This window comes from Panthera uncia, chromosome B1 (genome assembly GCF_023721935.1).
Source record: "Panthera uncia isolate 11264 chromosome B1, Puncia_PCG_1.0, whole genome shotgun sequence".
In the NCBI taxonomy this organism is placed as follows: domain Eukaryota; kingdom Metazoa; phylum Chordata; class Mammalia; order Carnivora; family Felidae; genus Panthera; species Panthera uncia.
Window position 1 is genome coordinate 168,744,831 of NC_064811.1, and position 27,312 is coordinate 168,772,142.

At 43.2% G+C, this 27,312-nt stretch overlaps 1 protein-coding gene across 4 annotated transcripts in view; it reads left to right on the forward strand.

Annotated features, from left to right (window-relative positions):
- DOCK5 (dedicator of cytokinesis 5) overlaps positions 1–27,312 on the forward strand; it is a 195,985-nt gene that overhangs the window by 88,614 nt on the left and 80,059 nt on the right. For all 4 annotated transcript variants that reach the window (XM_049631601.1, XM_049631600.1, XM_049631603.1 and 1 more), the window contains 9 exons: positions 141–213; positions 3,978–4,120; positions 6,725–6,850; positions 11,258–11,382; positions 12,944–13,042; positions 15,021–15,093; positions 18,034–18,137; positions 19,384–19,567; positions 26,441–26,538. In XM_049631601.1, the coding sequence (XP_049487558.1) occupies positions 141–213; positions 3,978–4,120; positions 6,725–6,850; positions 11,258–11,382; positions 12,944–13,042; positions 15,021–15,093; positions 18,034–18,137; positions 19,384–19,567; positions 26,441–26,538 (1,025 nt within the window). The remainder of the gene's footprint in view (positions 1–140; positions 214–3,977; positions 4,121–6,724; positions 6,851–11,257; positions 11,383–12,943; positions 13,043–15,020; positions 15,094–18,033; positions 18,138–19,383; positions 19,568–26,440; positions 26,539–27,312) is intronic.

Consider the following 27,312-nt stretch of genomic DNA (forward strand, 5'->3'; position numbering starts at 1 on the left):
TCTCTCTCTCTCTCTCTCTCTCTCTCTCTCTCTCTCTCTCTCTCTCGTGGCCTATGTTTGCAGATACTGTAATTTTCCATTGTAACGTACTGAAGCCTGAAGCAATTAAGTTCTTTAATTAAGTTTTATCTTTTTCCTAGTGATGGATATTACTGATATTATACATGGGAAGGTGGATGATGAAGAAAAGCAGCATTTTATCCCCTTTCAGCAGTAAGTACTGTGGCATTTATCCCGGGTGACTTGAGACCTGGAATAGTTCTTTGAGTGATCTGTTAACACACAAGCAGGTGCTAGGAACCATTGCTCAGTTACAAAAGCAAAAGTCTCAAGCTGGGAGGTTGCGAGATAGAAGCTGACAGAAGACTTTATTCAAGGTCCTTTATGTTGGGGTCACATGTAAGAGGGTAAACCTAACTTTCCCGATTCTACAGACAAGACCTTTGGAATATAAGGGGCAAATCTCTATCTGCACTAGAAACCCGAGAATGGTGCCATTTAAGCGTCAGGAAGGCCGAAGTATATTTGTACTTTGTCGTGTGGGACGAGTGTCATGGAATACAAGGCATCATGTAGGACAGCACAGGGCTTCTCTTGAGGTCTTGTCAGAGTGCAGAGCATGGTCTGGTAGGTGTGGAAGCTGCATCTGACAAGCTTCCGGATGCTTCTACCAGGCTGGAGACCAGGAGGGTGAAAGGCTGACCAACGCCTGGGCTCCTGCTGGCGAGGGAGAGCCAGCCTGGGAGTACATGGAAGGATTCCCTGGAGAGCTCCACTGAGGCCTCCAGAGCGAGCTTCAGGAGCTGGAGCCCTGGGTGGGCCACTGGGGAGCTGTTGGTCAGCAAAGGTCAACCCCCATCCATGACTCCGAGGAAGTATACGTGCGGACACCATTCCTGCCTCTAGCAGTCGTGGCTGCCTTGCCCCAGGTGCGGGCAGTGGTGGCCTGAATGAGGCCACGGACAATGCTGGCACTGACCCCTAACAGGGCAGTCGTGTCAGTGAGGGAAGGTGACTGTCTCAGCCAGCCTACAGCTGCCAGAGCAGGTCAGCGGAACAACTGAGAATTCTGGAAACCGGCCCAAAGGCGTTTGAGTTAATATATGATTTAAAAAAAAAATAATAGTGCAGATCCATGGAGAAGTATGAACTACGCAGAAAGGAATTGTTTGACAAAATTAGCTCACCATTTATTAAGCTGAAGTCAGAACCTTGTCTCACATCTTGTGCCGGATGATTAAACTTATAAGCGTAAGAACTCAAATCTCAAAATACTACAGAGAAATAGAAGTTTTATGTAATAGTGCCTTTTATGAATCAGACTCCAGAGATTTGACCAAAAAAAAAAATTTTTATAGGTTAAACCACCCCCAAATTTTAAATAACTTATATACAGAATAACATTTAGTAAAATCTTTGCAATGTGTATGAAAAAGAATGAGTATTGTTAATATATAAAGAATTATTAGTAGTAATTCATAAGGATATCAACAGAAAAGAATGTAAGTGTGTATATATAGACATACAAATAGATACACATACATACACAGAAAGAAACGACTTATAAATTCCTGGAGAATCAATGAAATGCAAAATAAACAAGGAAGTTTGGTACTGGGTTTGATTGAGTTTTAACAATATATAATATCCAGAGTTTGGGTGTAAGGAGATATGCAGTACTTATAAGAATATAAATTGTTACAGGGGTGCCTGGGTGGCTCAGTCGGTTAGGCAGCCGACTTCGGCTCAGGTCATGATCTCGCGGTCCGTGAGTTTTAGCCCCGCGTCGGGCTCTGTGCTGACAGCTCAGAGCCTGGAGCCTGCTTCATATTCTGTGTCTCCCTCTCTCTGACCCTCCCCCGTTCATGCTCTGTCTCTCCCTGTCTCAAAAATAAATAAACGTTAAAAAAAATTAAAAAAAAAAAAAGAATAGAAATTGTTATAGTGCATTAAAAGCCAAAGCCTCAAAATTTAGGTATTTCAAAGAATATACTCCATAATTAACAGTGGTTATTTCTGTTGAGTTAACCAAAGGTGATTTTGTCCCATTTGTGTTTAACTCTGTGCTTCTATTTTTTCCCACAAAAATTACGTATTGTATGTAATTTTATTTAAAGTATAAAAATCTTTATCTTTCAGTTTAAGGCCCACCACCTTGGACCAGTTTCTAAATATAACAGTACCAATAGCTCATGCTAAGTAGCACTTCCTTCATCCAGAGGCTGCTATTAATACTTTTTAAAACATGCACTTATCTAGTACCTTACCACATATATACTGACGCTTCAAGAATGTGGTGAGGTGAATACTTTATGTAGCTTCATGCTAATATGAATTATGAGCTAACTTTCAAATTCACGAATGCTGATCCCACGATAATTATATACATACGTGTTCGAGTATATTAAATAATACATTAAATGTAATAAATATATCAAATATAATTTTTATTAATACATTAAGTGTATTAATATGTTAAATCAAATATATGAATATACCTTAAACATTAATGAGTAAATGTTAAATGATATATAGAAAAAATATGAATATATATTTGAATATATTAAAACATGTATTTTACGTGTGATAAATATAAACAACTCGCATGTCCACAGATGTTCCTTTTATATCCACCCATATGTAGATATGACGTATTTACCAAGGTTACCGCGTATCACTATTATATTTGCATTATGTCTTATGTGCGTGTTATATATGAGTATATACATTACATAATAGCAGCATGTATGCACGTGAAAGTTATTCTGTATGTTTGTTTCACTTCTGAGGTGGGTTTCTTCCTCTGGTTATGTGCCTCCCTGCCTCATTTCTGAGCCAGCTCCCATCCGGGAGCCACGTTGAAACAGCGAGCCCTGAAATGGCCTTCACTGTATAATAATATGCGCTTTGAGTTTCTGAGGAACCCAGACCTAATTTGATTACCACTCATTGTGCAGTCAGCAGCCACTGTAAAGCATTCCGGGATGCAAATCACAGTCTCCGGTGCTTGAACTCCTAAGATTTATGGCAAATGCTTTCATAACTTATCTCAAAAGCTTTATAGCATGTTATATTAGGGGAGTCTCCTATATGTCTCCTGCCAGTTCATCAAAGAGAAAGCCCTTTGAAAGCACCCACGCAGATCATAGCCACCTCGCTTTTCAGTGAGATACTGCTGTATGTTTCCCTGCAGCTATCAGGGTCCAGAACAGAGCCCCGCAGAGAACGCTGGCCTGCGTGTGGGCAAGAGAAGAAAACCACAGCAGAGAGAGAGAGACTCTTGTACTGTACCGGGCTGACCTGTAGTTCCTGAGAGCGCCCGGGCTGTCAGGAGGGCCTGGATTTGGCTCTTGGATCACCCTGTACGAGCCGCAGCCCGATGGGATCATTAAAGTGAAACTTGTTTGCTGCTGGCTGTGCCACTGTAACTCCAAATATAGTTTGTCATCACATGAGAATCTGAGAACATTCTCCAAAAGCTGCTGCGTGCATACTGCTCCTGTATGTTAAGTGTTGGCGCCAGAGGGAGGCCTCGGGAGGCATATGATCTTGGCCCATCTCCTCACAGATGAGGAGACTGAGGCCCAGTTAGATGGAACCAGACCTGGAGGCCAGGTCTCCTGCCTCGTCCCTGTTTCTTCTTCGATTCCATTACATCAGCCTCTCCCAGCTCAGAAAGAACATTCGGCATTGCCTCTGATTTTGTTAACATTTGCCCATCAGTTTGGTTTTGTTGTTGTTGTTGTTCTTGGGGGATTTGTTTCTCCTTTTTCCACTGGGGGCCTGTCTTAGGCACCAACGTCATCTTGGAAATGACCAAGCTGGGCACCCAAAGGAAAAATACAGGAAAGAGTCTTCAAGTTAGGTATGTCCAGTGTTTATAGTTGCAGATTGTTCCCATAGGACCCACCGTATCTGAAGCTGTTGCTACAGAAACTTCCGCTTTTTACCTACCCTCTCATTTCTGACTTTCCCAGAATTGCGATGGAAACCTATATCCGGCAGAGGCAGCTAATCATGTCGCCCCTGATAACATCCCATGTGATTGGGGAGAATGAGCCACTCACTTCAGTCTTGAATAAAGTGATAGCAGCGAAGGAAGTGAATCACAAAGGACAAGGTACAGCAGCCCTACGTACTAAGCTGGGAGTGGGCATTCGAGTTGAGCCCTTGGACTCCTGCCCTTTTGCGATATCTTTCTCTGATACAAAACAGCCCCTGCTGGGTGGGGATCGCTCACCTCAGCTTCCTGGTAAAGGCTTTTAACGCTGAAGAGCACAGAGGATGCATCCAGCGCCGAATCGGATCACAGCTATATTTTGTAAATTGTGTGAAACAGATTTTTATCCCGTGAGTCTTTGCTCAGTTTTGTCTGCCCCACAATCCCAGTGCTGACTCTAAGGTAAATGCACAAAGTGAAGGAGGTTTGGGGAAAGTTATGTTCCACCCTGTGAATGTTCATCCCGTTACGTGACCTAAAAAGTAAGAGGGAAGAGACCAAAGTAATACAAATGAACAGATAATAATATGGAATAACGGGCCAGCTAGCCAAACATTTGATTGTTTTTAGAGCTTCCATTTATCATTCTTGTTGACACAGTTTTAGCTAAGAAATTCTCCTGGAAACTGCATTTTAAATTCAAATAATGAGAAAAACTAGTTAAAATTTCAAATTTCAAATACCAAGATGGAGATGATTTGGGGATAATTTTGAAGATGGGGTCCTTTTTTTTTTTTTTTTTTTAACCACCCTGTGACTGTCTTCCGAAACGGAGGCAGTCAGGAAACACACTAATCATTATTTTCAGCATATTTAGTTTTCCATGTATTCACAGTTGTTCTGGGTGGGAAAGACATGTGAGGAATCATTAAGGAATCTGAAAACAAGTAATAAAATATATTTCTGTTGTTTTGGAACTCATCAGTGGCTGTTAATTAGCACAGTGCCTGCTGTGTGACCCGATATTTAAAAATCGGTACCTGTTTGAAAGGTGAAAAGTAAACTTCCGTAGTTCTCTTACATTTAAATAAAAAATTACTTGGGGCACCTGGACGGCTTAGTTGGTTAGGCATCGAACTCTTGATTTCGACTCAGGTCATGATCTTGCAGTTGTGAGATCGAGCCCTGGGTCGGACTGTGCACTAACAGCACAGAACCTGCCTGGGATACTTTCTCTCTCCTTCTGCCCCTCTCCCCCAGTCATACTCTCTTTCTCTAAAATTAAAAAAAAAAAAAAAAAAATTAAAAGTGAATTACGTAGACTTCCCTACATTTTTTTGAGTTTCCTTCTTTGTTTTTATGAAGATAACAATGTCTCTCTTTTATTTTTTTTTTAACATTTTATTTATTTTTGAGGGACAGAGAGAGAGACAGAGTGTGAGCAGGGGAGGGGCAGAGAGAGAGGGAGACATAGAATCCCAAGCAGGCTCCAGGCTCTGAGCTGTCAGCCCAGACCCCGACGCAGGGCTCGAACCCACGAACCGTGAGATCATGACCTGAGCCGAAATCAAGAGTTGGGCGCTTGGGGCACCTGGGTGACTTAGTCAGTTAAGCATCCAACTCTTGATTTTGGTTTAGGTCATGATCCCATGGTTCACGGGTTCGGGCCCTGCATCGGGCTCTGCACTGACAATGCAGAGTCAGCTTGAGATTTTCTCTCTCTCTCTCTCTCTCTCTCTCTCTGCCCCTTCACTTCCCCCTCTCTTGAAATAAATAAATAAACCTTAAAAAATTAAAAAAAAAAAAAGAGTTGGGGGCTTAACTGCCTGAGCCACCCAGGCACCCCTCGCTTCTTTATAAATAACAAAACTTTCCATTTCTATATAGATTGTTTTGTTCTGTATGATTTCTTCATTTGTCTCTATTCTTAGAAAAGAGGTTCACTTTACTTCCTTATTATATTAGGAATTTAGTTTAATGAAAATGGGAGGTGACAGATTTGTTTGATTCTCTTTTAAGTGGAAGTGAATTATTCCAGCATATTTATAAAATCGTTGCTTCTTTTTTTCAGGATTTTTATGCATCTTTTTTTTTTTTTTTAATTTTTTTTTAACGTTTATTTATTTTTGAGACAGAGAGAGACAGAGCATGAACGGGGGAGGGTCAGAGAGAGAGGGAGGCACAGAATCTGAAACAGGCTCCAGGCTCTGAGCAGTCAGCACAGAGCCCGAAGCGGGGCTCGAACTCACAGACAGTGAGATCGTGACCTGAGCCGAAGTCGGACGCTTAACTGACTGAGCCACCCAGGCGCCCCAGGATTTTCATGCATCTTTACTATATATGCATCTACTATATATACAACTACTATCTACTATGTATATAGTATATATATACTATATACTGTATATATATATACACTATATATATACTGTATATTTTAGTACTTAATCTAATTGCTTCCAGTGATTTAAATACCTTTTCTGCCATTAATACCACACTTTACTACAGCTCTATCTGTATTTTGGTATCTGATTGGGGATATCTTTACCCGTGCTCCTTCCCCCAGAGTAAACATCTGTTCACACCTCTGTCCAATTCTCGAGGAAGTCATGTGATTTTGATGGGAGTGTCGTTAAAATTATAAGTTAACTGGGGGAGAATTTACATTTTTCTAAGAAAGTATCTGTACATTCCTACGACACGTGTATTTTTCTCAGCTTTTCTATGTGGGTTTATGGTACAGATCATAAAGGGCACCAAAGTTTATGCTTTATTTCTTTCAAGGGCTTTGGATATCTTTGAAGCTGTTGCCGGGTGACCTCACACAGGTTCAGAAGAATTTTTCACATCTGGTGGATAGATCAACTGCAATCGCCCGAAAAATGGGCTTTCCCGAAATAATACTTCCAGGTAAAAAGCTTTGGCTTGATTCACCTGTGCTGCCTCCTCTGTTACTTCTAACAGGACGGCGAAGGCAACATAAGATCCCACGTGACATTTCGTTACTGCATCCAACGGTGTCGAGACAGTGGGAAATACATGTAGGGTTGCAGTGCCTTGTACCAACCTACCCAGTGCACAAGCCCGAGATAATGCTTTGAAACGTAACTCGGAATTTTCTGTTCCCTCTCTTCCTTTATGTTCCACATAAGCCCCTCTGAAATTCTCCCTGACTTCCCCGTTAAGGAGAGCTAATGAAAGCATAGGTCCTGCGCCCCCAGCGTGATCGGCTTCATGGCGTGGACCTTTCTCAGGATGACGTTCAGCCTCGTGGGCTGCTTGCCAGGGAACGGCAGCGAGGTACCTGCTCAGCCCCGTCTCCGCGAGGCCCTTTGCCCCATTTGCTTAAGCTCCAACTGTGTGCTTGGCTCTCCCCGTACTTGTGGTGACAAGAATGTAAACATTCTGCGGTTTTCTTACTTGAGTTTCGTCTTTTTTGACACCACATATGGGTGAGATCTACATATGTGTTCTCTTGAATTCACTGACTGAAGCCATTTATTTCTGAATCTTTACAGTCATAAGGGGAAATCAGCGCAAGGACCTTAATATAAGATCTTTATATATATATATATCCGTATAGGTATTCTCCGCATGCTCATCTCCATTCTGCAAAAGTGTTTTGTCTTCTTGTTTTAAAAAAAAAAAAAAAAGCAGTTTTGGTAATACTCCTCTCACTGAACGCCCTGTTACTCCTACAGCAAGAGCAAAGTCTGAAACAATGCAATGGAGTTTATTTGGGGGACAAGATGAATTTGTCTTTGAAATCTGGCTGGGAAGATTCTTGTCTCCTCTTTTTTTTTTTTTTTTTTTTTTTTAGTTTTTTTTTAACGTTTATTTATTTTTGAGACAGAGAGAGACAGAGCATGAATGGGGGAGGGTCAGAGGGAGAGGGAGACACAGAATCCGAAACAGGATCCGGGCTCTGAACTGTCAGCATGGAGCCTGATGTGGGGCTCGAACTCACAGACCGTGAGATCGTGACCTGAGCCGAAGTCGGACGCTCAACCAACTGAGCCACCCAGGCGCCCCACTTGTCTCCTCTTTCTAACCAGTGGGATTGGTTCCTGACTGCCAGGGCTATAATAGACTTCAAAAAATCATCCAGGATAATGACCACCAGACGCTGGTCTTTGGATCAAGCTCGTCAGGATCACCTGCTATAGGTTCCCAGCATTTTCCAGACTCTGATTCAGTTTGTAAGGCCCGGGCTCCCCAGGTGATCCTGGTGACCGGCCAGGGTTGAGAAACAGAGGTCTAGACCCAAGTCCCCCACCTTGCGTCCCCTCATCTCCGTTTGGACAACCCGACTCTCCCCTCCAGCTATGGCACCCCTCTCTGCCCTCATCTTCCCAGCCAGGTTCTTGGAAGCGGTTACGTACTCTCTATCTCTGGTTCTGCGTCTGCCGGTCACCCTTCCCCGGCACCCCCCGTCCTGTCCAGAGTGGCTGTCATTAGAGTCACCAAAGATTGCAGTGTCACTAAGCCCCGTGGATATGTTTTTAGCCTACTGATTGTCTCTGGTGTTCTTAGCACCATGTGACATTGTCTGCCGCTCCCTGTTGAGATGTTCCACCCTTCTCGTCAGAGACCCGCGCTCTCCTCTTTTTCTCCATTCCCCTTTGCTGCCTTGTCATCTTCTGTTTTGCCTTTCAATGTTAAGAGCTCCTCAGTATTTGGTCCTTATGTCCCGGATTAGTTTGCTTGGGCCGCCATAATGAAGTACCACAGGCTGGGTGGCGAAAGCCTCAGACGTGTACTGTCTCACAGCTCTGGAGGCTGCACGTCCGAGATCAAGGGGTCAGCAGGGTGGGTTTCAACCCTGAGGCCTCCCTGCTTGGCTTGGAGATGACCGTCTTCTCACTGTGTCCCCACATGGTCACCCCTGGGGGCTCTGTGTTGTGTGCTGATCTCATAAGGACACAAGTCCTGTTGGATTAGTGCCCACCATGTGACCTCCTTTTACCTTAATCACCTCTTTAAGGGGCTGACTCCAAATACAGTCACATTCGGAGGTGCTAGAGGCGAGGGCTTCGGCGTATGAATTGAGGGGGAGCAGTTCAGTCCGTGACAGGTATCTTTTCCTTCTCATACCTCCATTTTCTTCCAATGTGATCTCATCCACTCATTTTGCCTCTGTGGATTCGTTGCCTCCGAATTCGTACCTCTGGCCTCAAGACTGCTTCTTTGAACTCCGGCCCCATAGACCCAACTACTTCCTGCCTCAGGACTTCCGTAGACACTGCTCCCACCCGGCTGGATCACTCTCCGCTCTTAACTGGCTAGTTCTTCCTCACAGTCCCCACTTGGGCCTTGCAATCGTTTGCATGTAGACTGGCTCTTCTGTTGTGTTTTATCCAAGAGAATGGCACCCTCATCCACCCAGTTGCGCCAACGAGAAGCCTGAGACTCTCTCTTGAACCTCCCTTTTCCTTTATACCTCACGCAAAATTAGTGGCCAAGACTTTCCAGTCTTACCTTTGAAAGACCTCTCAAATCCACCCCCTTCTCCCTGTCTCCATTGCCACTTCCTTAGTTGTAGCTACTGCCATCAGTTCCCTGGGCCACCATATGTTTGGATAACAATCCTATGTCCACTGCCTCCGGACCTTTGCACATGTTACTTGCTCTTCCCTTTTACCCTCCTCCCTCCAACATCCGTTCAGAGGAAAGATTTCCACACCTTCCAGACACAGTTGGGACTTAGTGTTATACCTTCATAGAGCCTGGCCTTTTCTTTCCTTTGTAGTGATGCATTTCATCATGTGGTTATCTGATCATGCTTCTCTCCCCCACTAGACTGGAGGCTGTGTGAGAGCGAGGCTGGCGCATGGCTCACCACCGTCTCCCAAACGCTTAGCACAGCGCTTGCCACGGAGCAGGTGCCCGGTCGGTTTTTCAAATGAATAAATGAATAGCATCTCATCCGATGATACCGTAATTTATTCAGCCAGCTGTCGATTGTTGGAAATTGAGGATTTTCCAGGTTTTCACTTTTGGAAACAACACCACAGTGAAGATCCTTACAGACTTCTAAGATTTGTTTGCTCACATTCTCAATACTTTGGGATAAACATTACCAGTGAGCTTGCTTTGTCAGTTCAGGCTTTTAACACAAATTGTCACTTTCTCTACCGACACGGTGTGCACCATGAGGATTTCAAAGTGTGAAGGATGAATTAGCCCCCATTCCTTCACCTTAACCAACTGTGGGCAATACCTTCCTTTCTTCTAAGCAGATAAGAGATGAAAATGAAAAGTGCTCCAAATGTGCACCCCCCCATTTTCTTCTAGGGCTGGAAGGTTTCATTTTTTTATACTGGAAGGCAGTTTAATATTAGTATAGATTTTAGACTGATTGAGCAACACCTAGTCTTCCCGGTCAGAAACTTGATACACCTTTCATTCATTCTAGGTTTTGTTCAAGCATCTCAAGAATATTTAATTTGTTTTCGCTGTGGGGGCTCTTCACTTGCTAATTAACTAATTTTTTAAAATGTCGTGCTGGGTAACCAAGAAGACGCCAAGCAGGAATTTTTCTGATAGTGTAAAAATAGTGACACTTATTGAATAATGACACTTAAAAATAATGACACTTATTAACTAATGATTTAAATAAGTGTATTCTATAGGCTTTTAGGAATAGTGTCTATCTCATCAAGAGTATTATATGGATTAAATAAATGATTGCCTAGAAGACACTCTGAACAGTGCCCAGGGACATAGTGAGCAGCCAATAAATACTAGCCTTCCTGATGATCAGATGTGTTAAAATAACAAACTTCATGGCATTATTGAAAAAACTACCCCGCTGTAACCTCAAAATACATTGTGTGCTTATTATTAGACAGCAGTGGTTAAGAAAGAGAACAAAGGATGGCCATTAAAAAGAGTTCATTAAAAGAAAATGAATTAAAAAAAAAGAATTTTTAATTAATTAATTAAAAAAAATTTAAATCCAAATCAGTTAACATAGTGTAATAATGGTTTCAGGAGTAGAATTTAGTGATTCATCCCTTACATACAACACCCAGTGCTCATCCCAACCCGTGCCCTCCTTAATGCCCCTCACCCATTTAGCCCCCCAAAAAGAGTTCATTTTCAAACACGGCATTTCAAAACCACTTTGGTAGGTATGGAAAGGTGGGATGAGGGAAGCTGAATAGGGCAATACACGTAAAAACTTCTGCGATATGAATGGCTCTCTATAAAGTCAGAAAGCTTCATAGTATATTTGTATTTTATATCTCCTTACATCCTGAAAGTTACAAGTGACTTCTGTCAGCACCGCTCATAGGATGGGTTGTGCCGTTGCAGGCGATGTACGGAATGATATTTATGTCACCCTGATCCACGGCGAGTTTGACAAAGGGAAAAAGAAGACGCCGAAGAACGTGGAGGTGACCATGTCTGTGTACGACGAGGAGGGCAAACTCTTAGAGGTATGGGGGACTGCCCCGAAATCCTGCTCCCATCACACACGTCTTTACAACAACGGCGGGCTTCGACCTGACGTGGCTTGTTCTCCACAGGAACGTGCATTTGGCTTTTCATAAGGAAAAAATAGGAAACCTGTTAAATTTGTGATTAGCAATGGCCGACTTTACTGATAAACCCACGTAGACTTCTTTTCGTTGTTTCTCCTGTTCTAAGAAGTGCCTCAAGCCGCTAATGGTTTCAGGTGTATGCCTTTGCTCCAGAAGTTCTATATCGTTTCCAAGGTATATGGCCACTTTCAAGCCCGGTAGGTTCCTGTGGGGCTTGAGCGAAGGCCCAGAAGGCCCTGAAGGGCACATTCCTCTATGGAGTAGAGAGTACTGTGTTAGAGGGGCTAACAGTGCGGTGGGGCCCTGGTACAGGGATGACTTATGTGTGCTGTTGATGGGGCCCTTGAGCCCCATGACTTCAGGTGCACAGCTTCTCCTGACTGCTCACTTCACAGCTTTGCTAACCAGCTCAGAAAGTGCCCCCTTTGAGGCCTGGCTCTACTGAACCGAGTGGCTCATTACTAGGAGACAGAGAGCCCTGAGTTTCAGTGAACACGCTGTACCTGCACAGCAGGTCCTTAAAGCAGAGCGTAGACAGGACCTCACACACCGGCGTGTCTGCACCCATGCCGTAGCTCTTGGTCACTCTCGCTGCGCCTGTGCTCCCTGGGAGGGGAGCGGAGGGAAGGAGAAGGTATGGCTGCAGAGGAGAAGGCAATAAACGTTGCAGCAAAGAGCAGTGTTAGGATGGTGTTGGGTCCCTTAGTGATGACCACAGTTATATACCTAGACCCTCAAAGAAAGTGGTAGAAAGTCATTCTTACCCTAGCCTTCAGCCCCCAGGTGTCATCGGCTGATATGTGCCTACATAAGGCGTGTGCTGGCCACATGGAGGATAGAGGGCTCACGCATGGTTCGTTTCCTAGATAAAATTATCCCCCTTTAGTATTTACCCCCAAAATACAAAAACATGGATCCAAAGGGATGTATGCACCCCTGTGTTTATGGCAGCATTATTTACAATAGCCAAATTAAAGAAATGGCCCAAGTGTCCGCTGACTGACGAATGGGTGAAGAAGATACGGCATATATATACGACAGAGTATCATTCAGCCATTAAAAAGAATGAGATCTTGGCCATTTGCAGCCACATGGATGGAGCTAGAGAGTATAAGGCGAAGGAAAATAAGTCAGTGAGAGAAAGACAAATACCATATGATTTCACTCATGTGTGGAATTTAGGAAACAAAAGAAACGAGCCAAGGGGGAAAAAAGGAGAGTGACAAACCAAGAAACACCTTCTTAACCATAGAGAACAAACCAGAAGGGATACGGGTGGGGGATGGATGACGTAGGTGATGGGGATTAAGAGTAGACGTATCATGCGCACTGAGTATTGTGTAGAAGTGTTGAATCACTGTGCTATGCACCTGAAACTAATAGAACACCATGTTAACTCTGCCGGAATTAAAATGAAAACATTCTCCCCTTTTCATTTTTTTCGTTCCATCCAAAGAAAGCCATTCATCCTGGTGCTGGATATGAAGGCATTTCAGAGTACAAATCAGTGGTCTATTACCAAGTCAAGCAGCCCTCTTGGTATGAGACCGTCAAGGTGAGACGCGCCATTTGTAATCTCTAGCATACATGAGACCTTCTTTAGGTCCCTTTCTTCTTTTTACCCATAAATCAGGTCTTCTGTATCCTAAAGTTTTAGATAGGTTGCCTGCGGTGTCCTATGAGAAATGAATCGATGCGATTCTGTACGAGAGTATCTGTAACCCTGGATTCTTAAATAACATTCTTACTGATAAATGGGTAGGAATTTGACTGGGGAAGCTTGTAGTTGTAATGATGTAACAGGCTGCCAAGATGGTCCAACACCAAATGGAAATTTTCACTCTCTGTAAGCCGTTGCCTAACATCTTTTTTCTTCTTGGCCTCTGACCAAGTTTTCTGGGCCTCTTCTCAATTTAAATATGTGTATTACAAATTCCCAAGTGCTTTTCAGATAAGTCATCTCCTGTGAGTCGCCTAATAGCCCTCTGGCTGAAACAAGCAGTGTTGCAACACCCTTTCTGATTAGACTCAAAAATGCCAGGTGACTTTCCAAGATCCTGTAACTGCTTAGTGTCCAAACCTAAATTGGAGCCCACTTCTTTTGAATCCCAGGCTCCATCAGGTCTTTCGGATTGTCAAAGTCTTATGAGGTCTCCATAGAAAACTCAAAAGGAAAAAAAACTGGCACTAACATCTCAATTCAGAAGTAACCATTTTCCACAGTTTTATATAATTCATTTGTTTTGGGTTGTGGTGTTTATAACAGGTTTATAGTGTGCTTTTTATTTAAAAAAATTTTTTTTAATGTTTATTTATTTAAGAGGGAGGGAGGGACAGAGCATGAATGGGGAAGGGGCAGAGAGAGAGGGAGACACAGAATCAGAAGCAGGCTCCAGGCTCTGAGCTGTCAGCACAGAGCCCGGCGTGGGGCTCAAACCCACGAGCCGCGAGATCATGACCTGAGCTGAAGTCGGACACTCAACTGACTGAGCCACCCAGGCGCCCCTATACTGTGCTTTTTAATTTTTTTTTTTTCAACGTTTATTTATTTTTGGGACAGAGAGAGACAGAGCATGAACGGGGGAGGGACAGAGAGAGGGAGACACAGAATCGGAAACAGGCTCCAGGCTCTGAGCCATCAGCCCAGAGCCTGACGCGGGGCTCGAACTCACGGACCGTGAGATCGTGACCTGGCTGAAGTCGGACGCTTAACCGACTGCGCCACCCAGGCGCCCCTATACTGTGCTTTTTAAAACTACTTATCTCAAGGGGCACCCGGGTGGCTGAGTAGGTTAAACGTCTGACTCTTGGTTTCGGCTCAGGTCATGATCTCATGGTTTGTGGGTTCGAGCCCTGCCTTGGGCTCCACACTGAGATTGAGATTCTCTCCTCTCTCCACCCCTCCCCCACTTGCGTGCTTGCCCTCTCTCTCAAAATAAATAAACTTAAAAAAAAAAACTACTTATCTCGAGGCATTGAAAGTTCTTTAGAAATGGATTTCTAGATACTTACGTAATGTTCCATTATATAATCATGCCATAATTTATTTAACTATTTGCCATAAATTCTCTGCTCTTTTTATGGCCGTGTACTTCTCTTTTCCCCTGTCCCCTCTATATATGTAAACAGCAAAAGACTCCTTGTCCCCAGCATTTTACCTTTTCCTTCTGTTACAGGCCCTAATTTTTACCATATCAGTATACACCTTGCAGGCTGGAAGTTCCTGTATAGACCCCAAGTACTGATCTTTTTCCTCTGAAGTATTTCCTCTTTCATACTTGAGAAAGTTCAAGAAACTTGTAATATCCCCATTCTCAGAACCCACAATAGGCAGCGAAGATGGTTTCTCTTGAAATTTTTCTAAGTTTTGAATATAACTAAATCTGCGTTGAATGGAAGCTTCCTCCAAATCTTACTCTATAGGAATTAGTGCTGCAATCAGACACTAAAAATGAGCCTGATTTTTAAAAACGAGGCATGAGTGCAACACATTATGTACATGTAAACTGGTAGTTTTTTTTATTATTATGCAGGTATCCATTGCTATAGAAGAGGTTACTCGCTGCCATTTAAGATTTACCTTCCGACACAGATCATCTCAGGAATGTAAGTATCAGAAGCTCTAAAATGTGTTTCTGTTGAAATATACATATAGTATACGTGTGTGTGTGTGTGTGTGTGTGTGTGTGTGTGTAAGAAATGTATTTCTGTTGAAATATACGTATACGTATATATATATTTACACATATATACGTATACGTATATTTACTATTTACAATATACAATTTACAATAGTAAATATACGTATACCTATACGTATATTTACATATATATACATATACGTACATTTACTATTTACAATATACAATTTACAATAGTAAATATACGTGTACACATACGTATATTTACATATATATACGTATACGTACACGTATATTTACTATTTACAATATACAATTTACAATAGTAGATATACGTATACGCATACGTATATTTACATATATATACGTATACGTATATCTACTATTTACAATATACAATTTACAATAGTAGATATACGTATACGTATACGTATATTTACATATATATGTATATGTATACGTATATTTACTATTGCTTGACAACACTTTTGTGGTTCTGGTGAGCGAAGTCCTTGGAAACTAGATACTTAGCATCATTACTTCAGTCAGGATTCACTTGTGCTAAGGAAATCAGAAAAATGGACTTTTCTGGGCTTCCAAGATGTGTGTTTATCGTTCTATATAAGAAGGTCCCCAAAATGTGTTCTGTGAATACTGAGGTTCTGTATCATGCTAATAGATGCTCTATGGCAAAAAGGGTTTCCCAGTCAAATGGGAACAGGAAATGCTGTATATTCTATCTCTGCCTTAGACGTTCACAGTGTATGTTGCCATATTGCTGAGAAGTCCCGCAGCAAGGAAACCTGTTGATCTGTTGTCCCCCCAGATAAACTCTTTTCATGGAAAAACTGTTTCAAGCTTTAGATCATAGCTCATGAAATGACTGCTCGAAAGTGTAAACAGAGAACAAAATTGATTATTTTCAGACTGATCATAAAATTTCTGGAAATGTCTTATTCTCATCCAGCACCACATAAACATGCAATTCTTCATTCCAGACTAAATTTCCTGAACACCCTCCACAAACCAGGCTGCAGGCCAGGCCCTGCATCCATGATAGGTCATGGGTAGTGCTCTGAAGTCTCTGTTGGCCCGGGTAGGACGATGAACAATCAAACAGACGATTAAGGTCAGAACATTGTGGTAAATGCTCCCCTAGCAAAGAGTTGTGAGGGAGCACGTCGCATAGTATCCAACGCCGTCTGGGATTTGCGCGTAAGATTTCTACCTCCTCGCCGAGGCTTGAAGGTGTAGGAATCGAAGTCAGCCCACTCAAGAGTGACGATAGAGAAATGTGTTTGAAACCCACAAAGTGAACGCAGCAGGCTGAAGTCAGAACAGGGGGAGCGGTCATAAAATTGGGTCGAACCCCATGAAGTTGCTGTTTTTTTGTAGGTCAGTGTCAAATAGTCAAGTATCAGCAATTTCATACAGCTCTACATAATACTGAGCTAGGATTTATCAAGCCCTTAGTTTCTACAAGACACTAAATGAATCTATTTGCATACTGTTTAGTGTCCCCAGTAAACTGATAAGATACATACTGCTTTTATCCACATGTATACAGAAAAGAAGGTGAGTACAGAGAAATTAGATACTTGCCCAGGATCACAGGGCTAGGAAGTGCCCAGCTTAACAGACAACCTCAGCAACCCGAATTCAAGCCAGCTGGAGCCACATCGTGCGGGTTGAAGGTTATGTTGACCCATATTACGGAGGTGCCATTAAAAGGTTTTTGTGGTTTGATACATGTTTATAACAACTTTATTCATAATCTCCCCAAATTGGGAATGTTGTAAATTTGCCTCATGGCTCCCACCAGGAGAATGGATAAACAAATTTGCAAATGTAGTCATATAGTGGATTACGGCTCACTCAATCTAGGGGCACATAGCCCCAGCACACCTCAGAGTTGTGCCCTTGATGAGAACAGGCCAAAGGTTGCCCCAGCCATCGGCACCTAACTAGGGGGCACCGTGAGCTCAGAGGCCAGCACCTAAAGATCTGGAGGGAGGTGCTTTGCTTTCTTGGGGAGACTGGACCCTCCTGGCACCTGGATTAGTATCTTAGAAGTAAGAGGTGGCATCATAAAACCTTGGAGTGTGATTAATACTTCACTGAGTCTGTCTTAAAGCAACAGAAGTGAGATATCTCATGAAGGTGTTTTGGAGCAGGGAGTCTCTCTGACGGTAGGGTAGATAAGGTGTTGAGTGGAAAAGGACTGCTTGGAAAGATCCTCTAGAAATATATAGGGAAGAGTTGGAGTGCCTGGGTGGCTCAGTCAGTTAAGCGTCTGACTTCAGCTCAGGTCATGATCTCACGGTTTGTGGGTTCGGGCCCCGCATCGGGCTCTGTGCTGATGGCTCGGAGCCCGGAGCCTGCTTCAGATTCTGTGTCTCCCTCTTTCTCTGCCCCTCCCCAACTCATGCTCTCTCTCTCCCCCCCCCCCTCTCTCACACTCTCAAAAATAAATAAACATTTAAAAAAAAAGAAATCTAGGGAAGAGTTGAACAGAACCAGGGTGGGAACAGAAGGGATGGAGAGAAAAGGTGCAGGTTTCAGAGGTATTCAGAACTGGGAGTTGACACTGGGGTGGACTCAATGTCGATATCCACGTTTCTGATTTAGACGATTGGCTAGTTGCTGGTCTCATTCATTTGCAAATGTAGGAAAAAAAAAAAAAACTTCCGTGGAGGTACCAGAAGCTTTCACTTTGGGGAATATTTCCTTTGAGGAGCCTGTGCCACGCACAGTACCTGTGACTTACTGTAGCTTGCTGAGCAGTGTCGATTATAGCATGATTGAATATCAACCCCCTGGAGCAAAATGTGAAACCATCCATCATAGACATCACTTCCTGGTATCTTGCTGGACTGCTCAGACATGTTTTTTTTTGTCTTTTCAGCCAGAGATAAATCAGAGCGAGCCTTTGGGGTGGCCTTCGTGAAACTGATGAACCCGGATGGCACCACGCTGCAGGATGGGAGGCACGATCTGGTGGTTTATAAGGTGGGGCTAATAGAACAAGGCTCAGAAAACTACTTAGGAAGTATTCACCCCCTCTGAAGTTGGTTCAGAATTATGCATATAAACATCGGAAACTTCTCTAGAGGGAGAAGTGTGTGTCCCTTCAAGTCTAGAAAAACCAGAGGACTCTGGTCACTCCAGCTGCGTGGTCTCTCCCATCCCCTTTCTGGAAGGAGTGTATCGTATTATTGTAAGTCCTCTAGAGGACACCTCTCCCTGTCCTGCAGATGGTGTTCTGTGGCCGTGAACAGTTGAGGGCTGCCTCCCGCCTCTCCCCTGCATCGTCCCGTGTGGAACAGTTGCACTGTTGGGCTTTGGTTAGAGTATGGTGGGCATGGGAGGATGTGGTTTCCATATCACCGAGAGCCAAGCACCATTTCTCTGCGAGGGGACCTTGCTTCCTTCCCCAGCAGCGTGGTCCTCATTCTTTAACTGCTACAGAATTATCCCTTCTACTGAGATTTTACACTCGGAAGCAGATGTGGGAAGGTCTCATTTATCTAACAATATCACAGAGTTGGTACCTTCTTTGAGATGCATCTGCCTGGGTTGTTTGTTTTTTTAAGTTTATTTATTTATTTTTGAAAGAGAGAGAGAGAGAGAGAGAGAGTAGGGGAGGGGCAGAGAGAGAGGGAGGAGGAGAAAATCCCAAGCAGGCTCTGCACTGCCAGTGGGACTTGAACTCACAAACCGTGAGATCATGACCTGAGCAGAAATCAAGAGTGGGATGCTTAACTGACTAAGCCACCCAGGCACCCCTGCCTGGTTGTTTTGTTTGTTTTGTTTTGTTTCGTTTTGTTTTGTTTTGTTTTTTTCTTTTAAAGAGCTCCTTAGTTCACAGATGGTTTTGGAAGGCATGGCAAACTATTTCTTCCCAGTGAATCCAGTCAACCCATCAACCCAGTGAGGTAGAATTGTGACCATTTACAGGTTCAAGAAAATGAAATCCAACCTCATTCTTTAATATTTATTTATAGCAGAGACCTAGGATGTTCTCAGTTTGTATTTCACAACTCACTCCATTTTTATTCAGTGTTGAAATTATTTCTGGGCTCAAACCCTGGAAGAATATCACAGTTGTCTTAGAGTTGGAGGGAATGTACGTATAATTCGATAAAGCCTTGTTCCGCACCCTGGAGATGCATCATGCTCATGGTGGAAACTATTTTTATTCGCATCTACGAGATTTTGCCCAACATTTGGTGTTCCTATCATGCTTCCTTTTCAGGGTGACAACAAGAAAATGGAAGATGCTAAACTCTACCTGACCCTGCCTGGAACCAAGGTAGAGATGGAAGAAAAAGAGCTCCAAGCATCCAAAACCCTGGCCAACTTGGCCCCAACCAAGGATAGCACGAAAGACAGCTTTCAGATTGCCACCCTCATTTGCTCCACAAAGCTCACCCAGAACGGTAGGTGCGGTTACCATAGGGACACCACAGTGAGTTGTCTGTTTGGCCGCCCTGGGCTCTTTGTTAGACCCAGGGGGCTAAACCACATGGGGCTGCGTCTTCTGAGGTGGAGTGGGAGGTGCTTTGGATTCCTCTCTTTGTTCTTCACTTGGTGTTGTGGGTACTACTGGTCACATAGCTAATGCTCTTTCTGAGGTTATCTTGCCTATCATTCAAATAGGATGAAAAGTATCTTGGTAGGGTTGGGTTTTTTTTTGTTTTTTTTTTTTTTACATTTATTTATTTTTGAGAGGCACAGTGAGACAAAGTGAGAGTGGGGGAGGGGCAGAGAGCGAGGGCGACACAGGATCGGAAGCAGGCTCCAGGCTCTGAGCTGTCAGCACAGAGCCCGATGCGGCGCTCGACCCCGCAGACCGTGAGATCATTCATGACTTGAGCCGAATTTGGACGCTCGACCGACCGAGCCACCCAGGCGCCCCTTGGTAGTTTTTAATATCATAAAACTCCTAAGTGTATTCATCGACAGAGGCTGAAAAATTGTAGAAGTCTTACTTTTCCTTCCTTCAAGGCAGCAAAGAACTCTACTAAGGTACTCTGTATAATAGATGAAACAACAAATGTTGGTAATAAGGGGGGGAGGATACTGGCAGAGAAGAAGACCAGTCTCCTACCCAAACAGGTATGGCTAAGGGCAGGGAGGGTTTCCTGTCAGAATTCCATCTGCGCCCCACCCCGCCTCCCCCCATAGAGCCTCCTCTTTCCCACTTTTTTTCCCAAGCAGTGAGGGACTTATCATTAAGTAGGCCGGATGGTTCAAATTCACTTTGTTCCTTCTTGAAACCTCTGGTATCAGTTTTAACGTCTCCTCTGTGTATGATGGCATTTCTCATTCACTTAACTTAGGTTATGTGTAAGGAGTTCTGCTGAGCAGAGTTAGGCGAGAATTAGGAACTCCGGAAACGTGCTGTAGAAATCCTATAGCCCCTGTGACGTATAGAGGATTAGTCCCTTTGGCCTCTTAGAAGATTTGGGAGAGGAACACGGCCAGGGCTCTGCCTTACAGAAGTGCTCAGGGGTAGACAAAACAGTTTAGACATAAGGTACACTCAGGGATCAGATGTTGGCCGGTCCTTAGAAAGAGAGGGTCAGTAGTGTTTGTTTTGATGAAGCGTGGTTGGCTAGAGAATATAGATAGGATTTCAACTTGGACGAGTGGCCAGACTCAACAGAGTGAAGTGCAGAGCCGGGACATATGGGAAAGTGAAAACACACTCACCAAGAATTAAGCCAGAAAAAAAAGGCAGAACTGCAGAGACAGTGAAAAGCTTCACGGTGGCAAAGGCCCCGAGGAGAGAAGGAGGGAGGAACAGGCAGAGCACAGGGGGTTTTGGGGGTGGTGAAACCAGGCTATATGATACCGTGATGGCTACGTAGATGCGTGTCAAAACCCACAGAAGGTACTACACAGAGTAAACCCTAAATGTTAACTGTGGGCTTTAGTTAATATACTGTATTCATATGGGGTCATTAATTATACCGAGCATACCACAATAATACAGAATGCTAGGGGCGCCTGGGTGGCTCAGTCGGTTGGGTGTCCGACTTCAGCTCAGGTCATGATCTCGCGGTGTGTGAGTTCGAGCCCCGCGTCGGGCTCTGTGCTGACAGTTCAGAGCCTGGAGCCTGTTTCAGATTCTGTGTCTCCCTCTCTCTCTCTGACCCTCCCCCGTTCATGCTCTGTCTCTCTCTGTCTCAAAAATAAATAAACGTTAAAAAAAATTAAAAAAAAAAATACAGGATGCTAGTAGGGGAAGTCGGGGGAGCACTGAAAGGGGATGGGGGAACTGTCTGTAGTTTGTACTTAATTTTTCAGTGACCCTAAAACCGCTCGGGAAAGCAAAGTCTTTTTATTGAGAAAAAGAAACAGCAAGCAAGCCAGGAAACATTCCTAGCTTCAGAGACGATAGGACAGGATTACATCAGTGGCACGATCCTTCTTAGGGAAAAAAGTAAATGCAATCAATGGCTGGAACAAGGTTAAAATGGTACAGCAGTTATGGAAGATGATTTAGAAGGTGGATCAAAGATCGGAAATGTGTTCAGACCCTTTGACCCAACCGTCTCACCCCTAGAAGTTAAGCCTAAAGAAACAATGAAAGATACGCACAAAGATTCACGAGTGAAGATGTCTTCCTGATATTCCTAAGAGGGGAATGGTGGAAACAATCCACGTGTCTAGTAAATGGGCGCATTATCATGTAATTAAATAAAATATGGGCAGCCGCCAAGTGTATTTCCAAATGTAATCAAAGGCGTGGGAAAATTTTAACAGCATGAGGGGAATAATCCTAGTTTTGTTCAGATCCACGTTGACTATTTGGGGCCAGTTGCCTGGATGCAAGTCCCAGCTCTGACACTAGCTGTTTCATCTCAGGCAAGTCACGTGATCTCTTTGTGACTTGGTTTCCTCATCTTTACAATGGGAGCAAGACTGGGGTGCCCGGGTTGGCTCAGTCGGTCAAGCGCCTGACTCTCGATCTCGGCTCAGGTCATGATCTAACAATTCATGGGTCCAAGCTCCGTGTCGGGGTCTGCTCTGACAGCACAGAGCCTGCTGGAGATTCTCTGTCTCCCTCTCTGCCCCTCCTGCTCACTCTCTCTGTCTCTCTCTCTCTCTCTCAAATAAATAAATACACTTAAATGGGGTAAGCGATGAACCACAGGAATCTACCCCCAAAACCATACTTTACACATTGTTAGCCAATTTGACAATAAATTATATTTAAAAACATGGGAGTGAGACTAGTATATATTTCAAAGAATGAAGTAAATTAAAGTCAGTAAAAGCAAGATAAGTGTCTAACCCACTAGACACTTGGGACGGTTCTTATTTTCTGTATTCTTTCTGTTACTTTCCAAACTTTTAACTATGACATGTTAAAATGTTACTTGTTGAAAGTATGGCAGCAGACACGAGGCATTAATGCACTTTGAGGACTATTCAGGGATAATCAAGAGAGATAGCATTTACCTGGTAGGTAATGCCCTCCAGGGATTAGACTTCAAATAAAGCAAGGGATAAATGTAGGTAAAATTAACTTCGAACAAATAGCAAAGGGAATTTCCATCAGAGATAACCGGATTGTTCAATTGCTCATTATCTCCAGTCAAAAAATATAGAAGCTTACTGACAACCGTACTCAAACACTTGATCTGCTGATACCTACGCTGCTTATCTTGTAGATGTTCTAAACCCGTGCTGTCCCACTGTGGCGGCCGCAAGACATGCGGAGCTTGTGAAATTGTTAGTATCAGAGGAAGGTATGAATTCAGTACCTCGGTGTCTGCCAGTCCCCTTTCTGATGTCCTGTTGGATTCGTGCTGCTGGGGGCTTTTGTGTGGGGCGGCAGATACACAGATTCTCCGTCAGCCAAGAAAGTTCCATCAAATGGAATTGCCCTCTGTTTTGTTGTCTTCCCCATTCTTAGAGTTTAGGTCTCAAAAAAAACCCCATCTTAACATACTGAAAAACAAACAAACAAACCCCAAAACCTAAAGTCTTATATAAAATCCCATCCCAAAGAAGGTTTAAAGAGGCAAATTCATCAGAACCAGGGAGGAGTGATGTGCTGTCATCGTGACCATGGAGGGAGAGGACAGATGTGGGAGAAGTTAAGGGGACAGCAGGACATCCTGAGCGTCAGAGGAAACAGGGTATTCCAAGGGACAAATAATAATAAGGATCGTGGGCTGCTCATGTATTTGCCTTCTTCTAATTTGATGGAAATCATAAGGAACCAATTCAATGAATTCTGAGAAAGAAAAAGCTGTAAAACAGTACAAAACCATCAACTCTAAGAGGGCATTTACTGATAAAGAGGGTAGCGTTCTTTCACACAGAGACCATGACCAAGGGCATTTCTCCTTAGCCTTATGAGGACTGTTCAGACTCAAAAGGTTAAAAGCCACTGGCCTTTGTTACAAACAGAGCTTGTAAACTCTTCATGTATTAGTTTTTTCAAAACCAGATCAGGCTCTATTTATATGGGATCATTTGTTGCTGGCTCCTTATGGAGGGTGACAGTAGATTTGTGTCTCCAAAAAAGGGAGAGGGGAGTTCAAGTCCCTGCAGGTGGGGCCCTGGGCTGGGTGATTCCTGGTTATTTCTTTTACCCTCCAACACAGTAGCACATGAAGACATCAGTGTTGCTATTATTATCCTGTTTACTGCTCAGAAAATTGAATTAAAAGTGCTAAAATATTTTGCCTAAGTTCATGTCTGAAAATAGATATTTGTAACTCCAAAACTTATGGTTTTTCTTTATTTTTCTTTCCTTTTTTAAGTGTTAAGGCGTCTAATCCTTTCCCTAAAATGGTCACTAGCCTTAATTTGGGGATTGTCGTTCAGAGTATCCTGAATTCTCAAATACTTTGGGGAGGGACATAGATTGAGAAGACTTTGGATAACATTTGGATGGTCATTCCTGATGATCCTGAAATTCCATTCTAGTTTTATTCCCCAGAGAAGCTGCTGTACCTGGATACCAGAAGATGCGTGAGAATGTTCACGGCAGAGAATTGTTTGTGATTAATAGAAAAACTGCAAACAGGGGCGCCTGGGTGGCTCAGGCGGTTTAGCATCCAACTGTTGATTTCGGCTGAGGTCATGATCTCGCAGTTCGTGAGTTTGAGCCCCACATTGGGCTCCTTGCTGACAGCGTAGAACCTGCTTGGGATTTCTGTCTCCCTCTCCCTCTCCCTCTCCCTCTCCCTCTCCCTCTCCCTCTCCCTCTCCCTCTCCCTCTCCCTCTCTCAAAATAAAACTTTAAAAAATGTTAAAAAAAAAACCCACAAAACTGCAGACAGCTCTAATGTTTATCAACAGTGGAATGGACAAACACATTGTGGTACGTCTGCACAATAGGAGAGATACTGTGCAGCAATTGACATGAATTAACTATAGGCATATGCCTCGACCCACGTGAATCTCAGGAGTGCAGGAAGTCTAGGGAGTTTCACTCTAAAACTGCTGCCGGTCTTCTAGCCCAAGGACCTTATGATTCACCAGACGCCAACTATATTCCTAACATGGGCAGTGATGTGGCACGGAAATATTTCTAGGGTGTAAACCTGAGGGCTGATCGAAGGGTTGTCTGCAGATGCTTAAAGCTGCTGGGTGACTCTTCACACCAATGAAATACCTAAAATCCTTGCCCTCAGGCGGCATCTGGTGGGATGAAGTAACAAATGGAGCGGTACCATTGACTGACCTCTGGTGGAAATAGGAGATGGGACGATGGAAATAGACAGTGCCTAGTGGATAAGCCCAGCACAGCGTCTATTACTGAATGCTAACTGAACAAATGAATACATTTAAGAATTGTGTTGAGCACACTACCAGCTTCCTCAGGGCTACCAGTTCCCTTTCCATCCACCCATTTATTCTTTCCTCCAACATGTGTTGAACACCTACTAGGCGCCTAGCGATATGAGGGTGTGTGACAATGAATGCACTATGGTTCCTGCCCTCAAGTGGCTCACATCTATGGGAAGAGCCAAAGAAGTACCAAGTGTGTCTTTATTATTGGTTATAAGTGTGTGTGTGTGTGTGTGTGTGCACGCGCGCATATGCAGAAAGGAGTGCCAATAGCACAGAATGATTGGCTAAGTCTTCCCAGAGGGAATAAAGTTTGAGGTGGATCTTAAATGGTGGGGGCGGTGGAGTGACAGGAAGGCACAGGTGGGGCCTTACCACCTGCTGTGAGTGGTTTTGGGATTTTATTCTGTTGACATTGGTGAGTCTTTAGGCACTGGCTTTTGGAGGTTTCCCAGGGACTAAACAATACACAAGCTAAGAAAACAAACACTCATGGAGGCACCTGGGTGGCTCAGTCGGTTGAGCATCCTACTCTTGATTTCCCGTCAGGTCCTGATCTCATGGTCATGGGATCGAGCCCTGAGTCGGGCTCCATGCTGAGCAGGGAGGCTGCTTGAGATTCTCTCTCCCTGTGCCCCTCTCCCCAGCTTGCTCACTCTCTCTCTGTAATAAATAAAATGAAAAAAAGAAAAAAAAACACTCATGAAGGAGATTGGCTATTCTAATGAAGAGTATGTGTTTTCAACAACTTCTATATAATTATACAAGTCCATTGATTAAACAGAATGTATTGCTACTTAGGTAATGCTCTGTAAATTAGAAAAGTAACTTGATAAACTAAACAAAATGATAAAATAGTAACAGCCCAGATGCCTGTTCTATTTCTGTCATGCTTTTGTTAACTCAACGTTAATTCAAGCTATAAATGGCTTAAAGATCCATAATTCCGCACTTTAAGTCCAAATACACTTCAAGATTTCTGTCCCAGTCTTACCCGAAGGACCATGTGAGTCTGTTCTGCCTTCCTTTGAAATGCCAGCCTATCTCATTTGCTTGTCTGTTCCTTTGAAGAACTCTGGGAAGGCAGCATGGTAGAGCAGCAAGGTCATGGTTTTTTGGAATCAGATAAATCTATAATTAAATTGCATTTATAGCATTTCCCGAATCAAAGGTAGGGAGTTTACTTAAGATTGTTTTTCAATTTTTCATCTGTATGACTATGATGTCATTATTTCAGAAATGTGAATGCCATTCAGGAATTCAGTTTTATGTTCTTTCTATATTATTGGTTAATTTTTTTCTCTGATGAACGAAAGACTGTAAGGTTTTTCTGATCTAGATAGGAGACAATAAAATTTTTGAAGACTACATAAGGAATTAGTCACTATCAAGAGCAGTTATCTTTTCTAGAGAGTTCTGGAGTTGTATCCTGAAATGGTGTGGGTTGCTTCTTGTAATCAGTGTCTGATTTTATGGTTGGTGTTCGTTCTTCCCAGTTGACCTGTTGGGCTTGTTAAATTGGCGTTCGAACTCCCAGAACATTAAACACAACTTGAAGAAGTTAATGGAGGTGGATGGCAGTGAGATTGTTAAGGTATGTTCATGCTTAGAAACACAGTCACTGTATCCCTAGTTCAACATTTCACATTAAATCAGTGATTAGAAGTATACGACTTGTGGGGCACCTGGGGGACTCTTGATTTTGTCTTACGTCATGATTCTAGGGTTGTGGGATCAAGTTCTACATCGGGCTCTGAGCTGACAGCTCTAAGCCTGCTTGGGACTCTCTCTCTCTCTTTCTCTCCCTCCCTCTGCTCTTCTCTCTCACATGTATGCAGGCACTCTCTCCAGAAAAAAAAAAAAAAAAAAAAAAAAAAATATATATAAATATAATATTAACGTTGTTATTAATGTGTTGGTAATATATAATAATACTGTTATATATAATAATATAGTATTTTATGTACTGATATATATATTTATACATATCATATGTATATGTAAACTTGTTATCTACATCAGGAAGTAGAAGTGCTGATTTTTAAGAAATGCTATTTTTAGGGGCGCCTGGGTGGCTCGGTCGGTTAAGCATCCGACTTCGGCTCAGGTCATGATCTCGCGGTCCGTGAGTTCGAGCCCTGCGTCGGGCTCTGTGCTGACCGCTCAGAGCCTGGAGCCTGTTTCAGATTCTGTGTCTCCCTCTCTCTGACCCTCCCTCGTTCATGCTCTGTCTCTCTCTCCCTCAAAAATAAAAAAAATTAAAAAAACGTTAAAAAAATTAAAAAAAAAAAAGAAATGCTATTTTTAAACCTTTCCTATTGAAACCCAATTTTCCCTGAATTTCTGCAGTATAGAACTGAACGTAAAG